At 40.6% G+C, this 15,171-nt stretch overlaps 3 protein-coding genes across 3 annotated transcripts; 2 read left to right on the plus strand and 1 right to left on the minus strand.

Annotated features, from left to right (window-relative positions):
- Window positions 1-3,745: 3,745 nt before the first annotated feature.
- On the minus strand, window positions 3,746-4,854 carry EAE97_007808 (uncharacterized protein; the record flags this gene model as incomplete). The annotated part of the gene is made up of 4 exons (XM_038878322.1): window positions 3,746-3,871; window positions 3,923-4,056; window positions 4,114-4,691; window positions 4,799-4,854. The coding sequence occupies 4 exons, from the start codon at window positions 4,852-4,854 to the stop codon at window positions 3,746-3,748; spliced, it is 894 nt and encodes a 297-aa protein (XP_038730572.1).
- Window positions 4,855-9,376: 4,522 nt separating this feature from the next.
- Window positions 9,377-12,429, plus strand: EAE97_007809 (uncharacterized protein; the record flags this gene model as incomplete). The annotated part of the gene is made up of 5 exons (XM_038878323.1): window positions 9,377-9,434; window positions 9,571-9,812; window positions 9,904-11,496; window positions 11,544-12,236; window positions 12,289-12,429. 5 exons carry the CDS (start codon window positions 9,377-9,379, stop codon window positions 12,427-12,429), a joined length of 2,727 nt encoding a protein of 908 aa, XP_038730573.1.
- A 1,049-nt stretch (window positions 12,430-13,478) lies between these two features.
- EAE97_007810 (uncharacterized protein) lies at window positions 13,479-15,060 on the plus strand (the record flags this gene model as incomplete). Its single annotated transcript, XM_038878324.1, has 2 exons — window positions 13,479-13,677; window positions 13,757-15,060. The coding sequence occupies 2 exons, from the start codon at window positions 13,479-13,481 to the stop codon at window positions 15,058-15,060; spliced, it is 1,503 nt and encodes a 500-aa protein (XP_038730574.1).
- Between the last annotated feature and the right edge of the window lie 111 nt (window positions 15,061-15,171).

Here is a 15,171-nt window from a genome sequence, read left to right on the forward strand (position 1 = left end):
GATTTCTGCCAGCTGATTGTTTATAATGAGAGCGCCTTCTACTTGTGTTAAGGAAAGGTATTATATTCTGGAGCCAGTATAAAAGAATCAGCTCTATCTGTTCCCTGCTACTCCCGTAACTCACTATGCAATGCTTCCATGGCTCATCAAGATGGAGAAAGTAGGATGGGAAAATGACCTGTTCTATGAGATGTTCTGAATAATCAAACTCAAGACTCGTTCGGCAAAGAAACCCCAAAAAAATTTGTCGATTGTTGGCAAACATACATTTTCATTGCTGTCAATACTCCTGGCATGCTCTGTCTGCGCGACGCCTTGACCATCATCAAGAATGTGCTCGTTTGCGTTGTGTTTGGGGTCATATAAGTGTTGCTTCCTTCATTTAGAGCATTACGGCTACTCCCGAGTGATTATAGGAATGGCGATGCTCAGTTTCCGTCGCTTCATCAGTCTCGCTAGCAGCCCCCCTATTCATCAGTATATCATTGCCGCTTTCACCTCATCCACTTTCACTGTCAGTGCAGTATAATCTCTACAATATTGTAGTACGTACAGCGAAGCTACATCGCAATTGTTGAGTTGAAGAACTTCGAGTTGGAGAGGTAAGTCATGCAGCCGGAGCATTCGCCGTGTCGGCGCGTGTGCTGAGATGTTCTTAACGTCTCATCTCGCTGAATTGAGAGAGCGCTCAAACCTCCTTTTATATATATACTCGAAAGATTACCATCTACAAAACGCCCCTCTTCTCTTCTTCTCTTCTCTTCTCTATATGTATGCAATCGACAAACTTCAATGCGACCCTTCATGTAGATGCGATTCAAACTTGTCAGTTCCAGGGTTGGGATGCTCTTGGTTGTGATTTCGCATTTCCGTATTCCAGAGAAAACTATAGTAAATTTAAGAAGACAGAGAAAGGAGTTTGCTGTGGTTCATTCTTGTTCTCGTGTTCATAGGATTTACTCGCTATAAAAGGTATGCATATAAAAAACGTAATTTCTTGTATCTCAACCGCCTCTCTTGATGATAATGCAACGCAGAATGCCATATTTATATTGCCTACAATATAACCCGCTGACCGTCGGCCACTTGAAGCTAGACCAGATACCGGGTCTAGTCTTTACTTAAGTTCATCTTTGCGTACGTGCTTGAGAAGTGGCTAAACACCAGACAGAGTATTTTATAGGCTTTTCTGCATCGGTGGTGGGAAGGAAGAGTGGATCGTGGTAGGATAGAGAGAAGATCAAGAAGGGGCTCTTATAAATAAGAGTGGACTCTATTTCCGACAATGTGTTTTTGCTGTATAAACTGTGTGAGAAATATGACATGGCAGCTAATTCTGATCTTTCAATCTCCCAATTTCACATTGCCCCAAAAGTTATGTTTTATACTTCTTTGCGCATGCAATATGAGGTTAGAACAATAGGTCTCAGATAAAAGTGCATCATAAGATGAAGAAAAATATGCCAGTATCGAGGGTTTCTATTGATTGTCAATCAATACTCTCAGCTATAATTTCACCTCTCTTAAAACATCACTGTAGCTTATTAACATCGACTTACACCGCACCATCCAAAGCAAGATCTAACCTCGAGAAGCCCATGGCACTTTTCCACGTCTTTAAGTCAAATCGTTCTACCTTCCAATCAGCTCCAAGGCTTCAACTGCCATATTTCATATCATCGTAAATAGACTACACAGGATTTGTGGGTTGGAAAGCTGCAAGGGTTGATAATTTATATAGCGCACTAGAAATTTTTGGATTTGCCCAGCATTGAGAGAGAAACAGGTTTCTTGTTTGAAAAAGACATGCTGGTTTTTTTTTTCATGAGACACAGTACCATTAATCTATCTCGAAGTGAAGAACAGATTGATTTGACTATAAAATAAAGTAAACCTTCGGCTTTGAGTCTCTATCTATGGAAAGCAAAGCAGATGATAGCTGCTGACCAGGCTGGTGAATTCAAACACATCGACCACTCGATATCCACTTCGTCTTTTCGAGTGTGAGAAACAGCCGTCATGCGAGCACTACAGAGTGACGGACGAGCGATATGCGGTGGCTCGTTGCCATCATCACATTTCCACTGTCATTTTCGCGTTATCTTTTTGCCGTAGATCCGCTATCGTCGTTACTATCAAAAACTACTGCGAGGCTCATGCCTGTATTCCAACATTGTACCTCACTGATTTAGAAACATATTACGATGCACCTAGGATCTTGACTTACACATGTATGAAAGATGCTTCTTGTCCAGAAAGAAGCCTCGAAAATCTACGACGAGCCTGGTTTCGAAAACGCTCAACAGTCCAGAGCCTATTCTGGTATCAATTTATACTTTCTCGCCAAGTTGTGATCAGAGAGTGTCTGGAAACCAGAACGAGGGTGACGATGATGATATTAGGGGAAGGCCCATTGATTGACGGCCGACCTGATTCCAATCCCGGAAGTATCTTCTTTGGAACAAGTGCACCCTTCAAGGACGTCGGTCATACTTGCCTAGCGCCTATAAAAAGTTTTTTGATTCAAACTTAAAGAGCAACATGTCAATGAATCGGATAGACAATCAAGAAAGCATTGTGTCGGATGAGTGGCCATGACACCCAGTCTGTGGCATCATATTTCCGAGAACCAGCTACGCTGCGACTTTAATCGCTAGGAGCAACAATTAAACGGCGATGCAAAGAACTACATAACAGCAACATCTAAGTTACGTCTTTTTCGCGTCGTGGTGAGGAGTTCGATGTATTCGTTGCTTCACAGCATTGCAAGGAATCTGATACTAAGACCTACCAATCCTGAAAGCCATAGTGAAATTTTTGGAGCTATTATCAAATCCCTTGTCCCCATTCCAAGATGGCAGAGGAGTTGACCTTTAAACAGCGCAACACTGACTCCTTTTATATACAAATAAACTGTAAAACACACACAACTCCGCTGCATATGTATTACCCAATGATTAAAAGTAGCACACCGAGCTCTATCAGCCATGAGCAGCTGAACTGAATCTCAAGATCCGTGTGTGACTCTATTAAACCCACATAGGTTCTCCCTGGAGATGGCATGCCTAGGAAGATGAAAGTCGACAGCTGGAACAACGGTGCGGAGAAGAACAGAAGGAAAAAATATGGATCATTATCCGTAGTGACAGTGATAGCGATACTACATTCAATTTTGCAATGTTATCCTCTTATCACTATCAACTACACAATTTCCCCACATATACATTATCATTGTCACACAGCAGTTGACCATTGACTCCTACCCATGAGCATTGTGTTCATTCTCTTGAAGAAGCCCAAGGAGAACTAGAGTTTGTGAAGTTTCTATTGCCAGAACATGTAGGGACTGACAGCATTTAACAGATAGTGCCGAGAAAGGGGGGGAGAGGGGGCAAGAAACTCTTCATACATTGTTCTCTTGCCAAAAGAGAGGCGAGGTAAGGTAAGATTGCTTGCAAGTAACGAACTAATAGTCGAGCTCCTCCACTCGAAGGACGATCATTCATCAAAGTTCTCGGGTGACTTTAGGAGCACAGCCAATGATAGCATGGAAGCACACCGAAAAATAATAACACAATTTACATCAACATCCCATAGTTAAATCCCAAGCACAACATTCAAACACACTAGACATCAAAAATCCAATTTCCAACTTTTAATGCATTGGCACAAAAGGGAATCTCATTTAACTCGGCTCTCAAAAGAGTCTCAAGTCGTTCGACTAGTCTACATATTCACAAACCCTCTATTCTTCTGAAGCAGCAGCACCAGTAATAATCTCAACCAGTTCACCAGTAATGACGGCTTGACGGGTTCTGTTGAAGAGAATTTGGTACTTGGTGATCATGTCACCGGCGTTCTTGGAAGCATTCTGACATTGTTTAGTAATTTATATGACTATGTGGAGGTTGGAGAAACTTACGTCCATAGCGTTACGACGGGCAGATTGTTCACAGGCATGTCCCTCAGCAAGGGCCCAGAAGAGGGAGTTGGCGAGAGCATATTCACGGAGGTTACCAAGGGTCTCATCTTCGATCTCGAATGCGGAGAAGTTGGCTATTTGAATGTGTCAGCACTATCCCACATATGAGTCCACATATAAGTATAACTTACGGGAGTTGGCAATAGCCTCCTCGGAGAAAGCCTCGATTGGGGTGGCCTCGTAACTTGTAGCGTTGATGAACTTGTTGTAGACGATTTGAACAGAGGAGTAGTCGGTTGGCAAGAGAACGATTTGATCGGCAATAGCTTGAGCATCTGCGAATGTAGGAACATCCTTTCCAACACCAGCAAAGCTCATGACAATGTTCTTTCCGCTGGAACGACTAAGTTGAGCCTTGCACTTCTCACCCAAAACAACGATATCGGCATTTGAGTCTGCGGCCAACATTCTGCGGACTTGCTTGGACAAACCGGAATGGATACCACCGCAAAGACCCTTGTCCGAACTGGCGACAACAATCAATCTCTTCTTGTCACTCTCCAAGGCCTTGGTCTCGGCATGTTCGAAAACGCTGTTAGAGCTCTCTCCGTAGGATCGGGACTCTCGCATAGCCTTTTGTGCTCGGGTAAGCTTGGTGGATGCAACGATCTTCATGGTGTTTGTAATTTTCTCGATATTGCGAATGGACTTTAATCTGTCCTCGATTTCACGGAGGGTCGCATATCCGGCAGCTTGAGGGGCAACTGGTCTGCAGGCCCAATATCATCAGCCTCCATATCCTGCACTATTCTCCTCATGTCCCAGACCCCGCTATAATAGTCCCATCTTTATCACTTCATCAGGAAGAAGTCTTACCTGGCGGAAGCCGCGACGGCTGCTCGCAGAGCGGGTCTGGCAGTTCTCGAAAGCATCTTGAAAACTAAAAGAACAATACCAACTAATTCAATATCGAGGCTTGATTGACCACGATTAGGTTAGGAATCAATTGATTGTTGCAACTTAAAATCGGTATTTCGGCTGGATTTCGTCGTTCAACGGGAAAAGCTTCAGAATGCGCTAGTAGGCCACGTGACGTAAGTGGGAATATGATTGTGTTATTTTGCTCGGGCAAAGTCGGAATTTATTTTGGTAAATTTGATATATCAACGACATGAAGCCATCGCAATTGAATATTGCGTAGGAAATTTGAGAATTTGGAGAAGGATTCAACGGATGCATAAGAAGGCGGCAGAAGTCTAGCTGATCCTGTTGCAAGTCCACAAATGCTAATGTTGGCTGTCTTCACGATGAACGAGTTTGGGATTCAGATCACAACTCTGGCATTGATTCTTTTGTCCTTTCATCATCAGATTATTGCCCTGAGCTAGCTTTCATAGGGTGATTTGTGATGGTAAGGACGCGCATGATATAATACTACAACGGGGATGACAAGAACGACAGGAATGACAGGAATATAGCTCATTATTTTTGTCCTTCTCCAGGTGTTTTCACTTTGATAACCCTCAATAATTTAATTGAGCATAGTCGAAGCCATGGAGTGGACCACAAAGAGTGTTCGGATATTCGGAGGGGTGTTTAACCTCCAATAGCCAGCCTCATCATGTAAGTGATCCGATTGGTATTCTTGGTCAACTTTCAGGGTGAAATAATATGAGCTATTCATCAAGTACTGCACAATCGAAAGAGTTGCATCGCCGATGCATCTTACGATACTATGTTTGAATGATTAGTTATAGGGTGAAGGAAAGAACTTCGCATGACTAGTACTCGGGTTCAAGTTATTGTGGAGGAAATACAACACTGGCATTACTTTCAAAAATGAAGACTTCACGATATGAACACTGATATACGTTGGTTGAGGTACTATCCGCTGAAGACTTGATGTAGCCATATAGATCCTCACCCTCTTTGCATTGGATTTGCATCGACTCTTCAATGATCAAGACATACATGGTGAGATGATTCTAGTGTGCCGCTACTTTGTTACTTGGAGCACCATACTGTAGGGACCAATATGAGCATACTAACAAGATGGAGGAAATGTACCAGTTGTCAATACCGAGTCAAATATTCTTGCAACTCTTTGAAAGAGTACCTGGTAGAAAGTGTTCACAAGTTCAAGTTGTTGATATCGTACAAGTTTCTTCGAATAATAGGTACCTAGTTCACGATTATTGAAGCCTTTTGAAACAGATATCAGAATTAAACAGTTCTTTGCAGAAAGCTTTCAAATAATACCTTTTCAGTACAGTATATATAACATAATGCCGAGCAAAGCTTTCGGAAACCTTGACTGGCTCGAATGGAGACAACAATGGCCCATGCGGACCGGCTGATCGGGTTACGAACAGCCAGCCTCGAGCCAGCCATTAATTTAATGGCGCGATAGATCAATCGACCGATATTTAGATAGGTACTAAGAAGAAGGTATCTATTCGAGTGCATAGATAGAGTTTCTATATAAAAGTATTTATTAATCGAGGTCCAAGTACACTCCTTCCATAGCGAAGTTTTATATTTTATATTAACTGTACTATACTGCAGTAGTAAGTTTTCTTTCATTACTACACCTACCTACCTAGGTAGATATACTAGATATATATTGTATTGTTATAATCTCACTTTCAGACTCTTTTTGTTGAAATATTTATAATATTGAGGTTTTTGATCTTTTGAATTGCTTATTAATGATCGAAATTTTTTCAGTTAATTAGAGATTAGGGGGAACATTTATTTCTTTGAGAATCTGAAAGCTTTTGATTGTGTTTTTGGTGTATAATTCAATTTGTTTAATGAAAATATTTCAATGATATATATTACCTTTTTAATTATTATTTATTAAAAAACTAATTAGAGTATTTGAAAGAACTCAATTGATATTATTATCTGAATTTGTATTGAATTTATTGTTTTAATAAAAATAATATAATATATATATATATCTTTTGAAAGTATTCAACTTAATATGAGCGTATTATATAATCAAATCACATGATCGACGATCATAAGCTTTCGAAAACAGCCATAAATACAAAAACAGTCATAAATCCGAAAACAGATTACAAAATAAAAAATAAGAAAAAGAGCTTTATTTCAAAAGAATAACCAGATTAGAAAGAGATCTATAAAAGATTAATAAAAGCGAAAAAGTTAGATTAATAGAAAAAAGTATAAAATAAGGCTTTTTCTCTATTGAATATAAAATAAGAAATTAAAAATCGATATATAAATTCTTTAATATTATATATTATATTGTTTATATAATCCATTTCAGTTGTTAAATCGAGCTAGCTTCCATATAATACTACTAGCCTGTGACTGTTACGGGCATCGATATGGAACCGGCATCGGGCCGATATTATTCCGATGCTAAAGAAATTTCATATATATATAGCTTCAAAAAGAGGTTTTAAAAGGAATCAATAAAAAATCTTATTCTAAATCTATATTTATATTTATATTAGTTATTATCTTATATTCACTTTAACAATTTTTTTTATTTAATTTCTTTAGAGTAGATTGATAATTAGTTTTTGGGAATAGTTTTAAAAGCTTTAAAGATAATCCTTTTAAAGATCTTATTTCAATTAAACTATAATATGTTTGTAATATATTTATGGTATATAATTGTTGGTTCGAGGAGGATACGAAAGACGTAGCACCCACGTATTCGTAGGTCCTGTATGTCTAATTGTATTCTATCTGAAGAGCTAGCTATGTAGGAAAGTAGTAGGCCTTATATAGGCACTACTGAAAGAGCTAGTCTCTTTCGCATTCGCTTATTTCCCTTTGATACAGTAGCCATTGTATTGAAGTCATTCCCTTGAAGTGAATACCCTTGTTCACACAATAATTGATATTATTTATATTAAGATAATTTTTATTTCCTTTATTTAAATCGAATTAAAAGAAAGTTAAAAAAAAGAAAATGTTTTTATAATATAAATCCTTTAGAATATTTATAAGATATCTTTATAATAATAATTGATTATTGAATAATTTTAAAAAACTTTTGAAAATGAAAATCTAAAAAGGAGAGTTTTGTTATAAATATTGATATAAAATCAGTATTGGATTGATATTATTTTGATATTAAAGAATTTTTATATATATATAGTTTCAAAAAGAGATTTTAAAAGGAATTAATAAAAAGTTTTACTCTAAATCTATACCTATATTTATACTAATTGTCACCTTGCACCCACTCTAATAGTAACCTACAATAGAAGTTTAATTATTTTTCGAATTTTAAAGCTATATATTTTAAGTTTAAGATATAAAATTTCGAGATAAAAATAGATTTTCAGATTTAAGAGTATTTATTTTTTTGAAATCAATAATCTCAATTCTTTAAAAGGAATTGAAATATATAATAAGAATCAGATTAATTAAAAGATTTTTAGAATATATATATTATTATTAGAAATAATTATAATAATAGATTTCGAAAAGAGTGGATACTTTATTTAATAAAAATATTAAAATTCCAAAATGTTAATTTTAAATTTCAATATTGTATTTATATATAATAGAATAGAGTTATAATAATAAGAAATATATTAAAATAATAAGAAAATTTATTTCTATAAATTGAATTTGTAATGAAATGATATAATAATTGAATAATTTAAAATATTTAATCAAAAAATCAAAAAATCACGAATTGTTGGGATTTATATCAAAATTGGAATCAAATAGGTTCAGATCTTATAATAATAAACCTTTGGGAGGCTTTGCTTCAAAATCAAGGCCAAAAGCCTGAATTATGTAATCACTGTGTGGTCTGAGGATGAGATAATATTGTTACGACGAACTGCAGTACCACGTGACTATCACTTTGTATGCAAAAAGCTCATGTACCTTTCTGACCCTTGCTTCTCTCTGTTTGAAAAGTTGGGACAGTGGCGACCAATAAGCGCTCTAAACTCTCCTGCAAAGTGAATTTACCTCGAGAATCTGCTCTTTTTTATTGCTATCTACCTTGTATCATCCCCAGTATATATATAATAACACTTGACAGTGCTTCGACTGCGATCAAAGAAACATCCAAAACACGTGATCTCTCCATTTGCATGCACCTTCCTTCCCCAAGTCCTTCCAAAAGAATCTCAAAAATTCCGAGCGCCTTATTTTATTACCAGGTACTTTATATTTCACGTACTTTCATGATCGCAAAGCGCCTCATTCTTCAACCTATCTTTAGGATAATAGATTTTCCATTTGTCAAAACAATACACATAGCCGATCGTACATCAATACGCGCTCAGAGGTACTTTTCTTTGGCTGAATCTTAAATTCGATACACTTTCAATCGCGGTTTTGGATCGCCAATACGCTTAAAAGCGCAGCTTATTGACGATATTCAGCTCTTACTCTCGAATCGCAACTTCCTCAACTTCACATCTTTCTCGACTATACTCTTTTCCTTTCAAAATGTCTTCTTCTGATGATGATATGCCCTTGGCAAGAGCAAACGGAACCAATGGCAATGGTAAGCAGCAAACACCTTTTCTTTCCTTCCGCTACAGCCTAAACAGCCATTTCCTGTTCAACCTCTCAACCCTTCAGCTTCGCAATATTGTTGAATTTTATCTCAACTTCAGAGCAAAAACTAATCATGTTCACAGTTTCGCAAGGTCATATACCGAAAAGTGTCGATAGAGCCATGGACAAGGCTAGTGCAAATGCGAAGGCTGCCCCCGTCGGAATCTCTATTCGCAATGGACCTGTTTTGGACGATCCTATGGATGTAGATGGGCCAGCTACAAATGGCGCTTCAAAGCGGAAATCACGATCGAGCATTGGTAACGGAAAAGCTGTAAACTACAAGGTGGATGGTAGCGGCAGTGAAAGTGAAGAAGTGCCATTGGTATGTCGACTTTTAGTTGAAGCATTCAAGCATACGATATCCCCCATGATGTACAAGTTTGGCAATGGTGACATACTGATTGATACATTAGGCGAAACGACAAAGAACATCCAACAAGAAGAAAGTCGCGGATTCCGATTCAGATGATGATATGCCTTTGGCTGGCAGGCGCAATTCTAAACTACCTCCCAAAGTTTCGGCCGCTGCCATTGGAGAGTCATCTTCAGATGATGAGCCACTCACCGTTAAACTTTCCAAGGAGAAAGCTTCCATCGAAAAGCACGCCGAGAAGGAAGCAAAAGCCTTGCGAGCAAAGAAGGCAGCACCCAAAAAGGCCATCAAGAAAGAAGAATCCGATAGCGACGACGATGTTGCACCCAAAAGGCGGAAGTCCAATGGTGCGGCCACGAAAAAGTCCAATGGCGTCAAGAAAGAGGAATCAGATTCCGATGCGCCTCTTGCAAAGAAGGCTGCTCCGAAGAAAGTAAATGGCACAGTGAAGGCGGAACCAGATACAAAGAAGAGCAAGGCCAAGAAGGAGGAAAGCGAAGAAGCAGATGAGGTTTATCGTTGGTGGGATGCACCCAAGAAGGAGGATGACAGTATCAAATGGGAGACATTGCAACACAATGGAGTTGTCTTCCCTCCAGAATACGAGCCACTCCCAAAGAACGTCAAATTGAGGTATGATGGGATCCCGCTTACTCTGTCTCTAGAATCGGAAGAAATTGCCGGCTTCTTTGGTGCTATGTTGAATTCAACCCACAACGTCGAAAATCCAACCTTCCAGAAGAACTTTTTCAAGGATTTCACCGATTCTGTTAAGAAAACTGGAGGTGCCAAGGATAAGGACGGAAACAAAGTTGCTATCAAGGATTTTAGTAAGCTCGATTTCAAGCCAATTTTCGAGTATTATGATGGCAAGAGTGCCGAAAGAAAGGCTCGGTCTGCAGCTGAGAAGAAGGCCGAGAAAGCGCTTAAAGATGAGGCCGAAGCACCATATAAGACTTGTATCTGGGACGGGCGCAAGGAAGATGTGGGAAATTTCCGTGTCGAACCTCCTGGACTGTTCCGTGGTCGCGGTGAGCATCCAAAGACTGGTAAAGTCAAGCTCAGAGTTACTCCCGAGCAAATTACTATCAATATCGGCAAAGACGCCACTGTTCCCTCTCCTCCAGAGGGTCACAAGTGGAAGGCTATCCAACATGACAATAAGGCTACCTGGCTTGCTATGTGGCAGGAAAATATTAACGGTGCTTACAAGTATGTTATGCTTGCAGCAAAGAGTAGTATCAAGGGCCAGAGCGATTTCAAAAAGTTTGAAAAAGCTCGTGAATTGAAGGAGCATATTGATCGAATCCGAAAAGATTACACCCAGGATCTCAAAGCTGAACTCATGGCCGATCGACAACGAGCCACTGCAGTTTATCTCATTGATAAGTTTGCCTTGCGTGCTGGTAATGAAAAGGATGCGGAGAATGAAGCGGAAACTGTTGGATGTTGTTCCTTGAAATATGAGCACGTCACTTTGAAGCCCCCAAATACCGTCATTTTTGACTTCTTGGGAAAGGATAGTATTCGTTTTTACGATGAGGTAACAGTTGACCCTCAAGTCTTCAAAAATTTGAAGATTTTCAAGAAGGCCCCAAAGAAGAATGGCGATGACATTTTTGATCGTCTCAATGTAAGTACAATACTATGCTTCATTTGGACTACTACTGACCACTGTAGACTACACAATTGAACAAGCACTTAACGAATTATATGCCAGGTCTAAGTGCCAAGGTCTTCCGTACTTACAACGCCTCTTGGACCATGTCGGACCTCCTCAAGAAACTTAAGAATAGTGACATTTCTATGCAAGAGAAGATCAAGCTATATAACGATTGCAATCGCAAGGTCGCCATTCTTTGTAATCACAAACGTACAGTCGGTGCTAGTCATGAAGCTGCAATCGAGAAGATGGATGATGCAGTGAAGGGTCTCAAGTATCAGAAATGGCGCCTAAAGCAAATGATTCTCGACATCGATCCAAAACAAAAGAAGAAGAAGGGTGCTGATTGGTTCGCTTTGGATGAAGAGCTTGATGAATCTTGGATTCAAGAGCATCAAGCCTTCCTCGTTGCTCAAGAGCGTATCAAGATCGAAAAGAAGTTTGCAAAGGAGAACGAGAAGCTTGTATCCGAGGGTCAAAAAGAAATGAAGACCAAAGAACTCAACGAACGTCTCCAAGCCGCTACAGATTTAGAGAAGAAGTTTAAAAAAGAGAACAAGACGAAGAAGGTTGAAGCTGAAGGCAAAGGACCTAGCGTCGAGAAGTTCGAGGCCAATATTACAAAGATAGACGAAAGAATCGCCAACATGCTTCTCAAGCGTGAAGACCGAGAGGGTAACAAGGAGGTTGCGCTCGGTACCAGTAAAATTGTGAGTTTAAATTGGTGAATTTTTATGGAACGTATGGCTAATGAAATTTCAGAATTATATCGATCCGCGTCTCACCGTCGTCTTCTCCCAGAAGTTTGACGTACCGATCGAGAAGTTCTTCTCCAAGACTCTCCGTGAGAAGTTCGCCTGGGCCATTGATTCTATTAAGGATGAGGACGACTGGGAGTTCTAAACTCTGGAAGTTATACAAACTTTTAATACAGTTTCTTCCAAACGACTTCGAATTTCGAACTTCTTATTGCTTGTGTTTCAATAGAACAGTTATTCATTATTGCATTTATACATCGTGGCATTGCATGGTTGAAATTTCTTGCATATCTATAGGCTGGCCTCGGGCAAGTGAGAAATCCTAGGGAATGAGAACAGGATCTTCCAGAATCAACCATAGAGGATTTGTTTCCTCTCGCAGTTGAATTGCTGCTCCTTATCCAGCATTCATTGGGTTCCACGCCAACGCCTCTCCGCCATGGCACATGACAGCGAAAGCTCACGCAGTTAAAATCATTTGGGCTCACTGCCATTTGCAATTGTACATAGTTTTACATACCCAGCGATAACGTAGAGCGGGTCCAGCAAAATAAATCTTTATAAATTTATTACTCTGACTTTCTGGCATCGTGGATAGGCAATGTGACTTGAGTGAATTGCTTTCGCTAATATTAATACTTCAATCAGGGGATACCTACCTAGACAGAGCTCTAAACAACCTGCAACTCAATGCTTAGGTGTCCACCACCTCGCATTACAAGCGTTTCAACTTCCAACCTCCCTCAATTAAGAATACTTGGACATAACTCAAAATTCGTTAGGGGGCTACATAGTAAGTGACATCGCTAAAGTGAGTATTCTGGTGATAACGGCAGCGTCTTTGAATATAGATTCGGCTTAAGAAAGATTTCGAGCTTGTTGATTCGTCTTAATAACAACAATTTTGCTTTCATTTGAAAAAATAAATCCTAGGTAGGTAGTTAGAGTGGGACAGGAAAACATAAGGAGAGAATAACATAATATTATATTTGAATTCTATGCTTGTTGGATCGAGGCAAGAAGAGAAATCGAACTGTACTGCCCGACTGACTGAATAAATCGATATCTACACGTGACTCTTGATTAAGCTCTGAAATACTAGAGGGAGGAGTACAAGGGTAGCTGATAGCTTCCGATTTTACATTGCCCTTATTTTTCTTCCCTTGCTCAGAAACTCGATACTGAACATTCAGTATGAAGCCTTCGAATTCTTCACTCAGGAGACTCAATCCTTATGTGTGTAAAGCGTGCACGAGACGCATAAGAGGTTTTGCCACGGCGGCTTCTCCTCCGGGTGCGACTTCGACTTCGATTCCGAATAAACGTCCAGATGTTTATGATGTGGTGTGTGTGGGAGGGGGACCGGCGGGATTGAGTCTGGTTGCTGCTTTGCGTAGGTTTGGTTTCTTCTATCTACTTCTTGCTTTTGAGTATGCGATCTAGGGAATGATGAGGATTAATGGACAATACAGGCGCAAACCCCCTCACTCGTAATCTGCGGCTCGCGCTCATCGAACCGCAATCTTTATCTAAATCGCTCAATTGGAAACCGAGAGATGGGGAGTATTCGAATAGGTGTAGTAGTTTGACGCCGAAGAGTGTGAGGTTTCTCAAGGATATAGGAGTGTGGGAGGAGGTGGAGGGGAGGAGGGTACAGGGGTATGGGGGGATGCAGGTTTGGGATGGGGTCAGTGGGGGAAGAATTGGGTTTGATGTTGAGGTTGGGGGGAGGGGAGAGGAGGTTGTGGAGGGAGAAGGAAAGGTGGTGGCGTATATGAATGAGAATGCGAATTTGGTGAGGGGGTTAATGAGGAGGATAGAGGGGTTAGGAGGGGTAGATATTTTGGAGGGGAAAGTTGCGGATATTGAGTTGGGACAGGAGACAGAAGAGGGGGATTTCTCTGGCTGGCCAATTGTGAAGGTGGAAGGACAGGAGAAAAGTCTCGCGGCGAGATTACTAGTCGGCGCTGATGGACAAAACTCTCCCGTCAGGAAATTCGCGGGCATAGACAGCCGAGGATGGGATTATGGTCGTGTGGGTGTAGTAGCGACTTTGGAACTGGAAGCTCAGCATGAAGTGGGCAAGATTGCATATCAAAGATTCCTACCCACAGGACCAGTCGCCATGTTGCCTCTCCCAGGAAACTACGCAACGTTGGTTTGGAGCACCACTCCAGAAAACGCGGCTGTTCTGAAAGGATTGAGCGCGAAAGATTTCATCGCTATGGTTAATGCGGCGTTCAGATTAAGCACGGTGGATCTGAAATACATGCACACTCAGTCGTCGGGTCAAGCTGAAGAAGTATTATGGCGTCTCCAACACACACCTATTTCCGGCACTGTCCCTGCTCCTGTCACTGGCGTCCAGAAAAACAGCATCGCTTCCTTTCCTCTCAAAATGCGCCACGCAGATACATATATTGGGGAACGCATCGCATTGGTCGGAGACGCGGCACATACTATTCATCCGTTAGCGGGCCAGGGACTCAATCAAGGACAAGGAGATGTCGAGAGTCTGGTCAAGGGGATCGCGTATGCGGTGGATCATGGGATGGATATCGGGGTACGCATGAGTCTGGAATCGTATAACTCGGAGAGGTATATGCAGAATCATGTGTTACTGGGGGTTGTGGATAAACTGCACAAGTTGTATAGTGTGGAGAGTGGACCCGTGGTTTGGGGGAGGACGTTGGGTTTGAGAGCTGTGGATGCGATGGGGCCGTTGAAGAAGTTCTTGATGAGTCAGGCTGCAGGGACGGGGAGAAAGATTTTGTAGGATTGGTACAATATCACAGAGGAGAGCGATTAATGAATGTAGCTCGAGGGTTGAAAATGACGTCTATGCGTATATACATGGTGGATGGGCGTATGATTGTATGAGTAACGA

The sequence above is a fragment of the Botrytis byssoidea genome, assembly GCF_014898295.1.
Source record: "Botrytis byssoidea strain MUCL 94 chromosome Unknown BBYS_016, whole genome shotgun sequence".
In the NCBI taxonomy this organism is placed as follows: domain Eukaryota; kingdom Fungi; phylum Ascomycota; class Leotiomycetes; order Helotiales; family Sclerotiniaceae; genus Botrytis; species Botrytis byssoidea.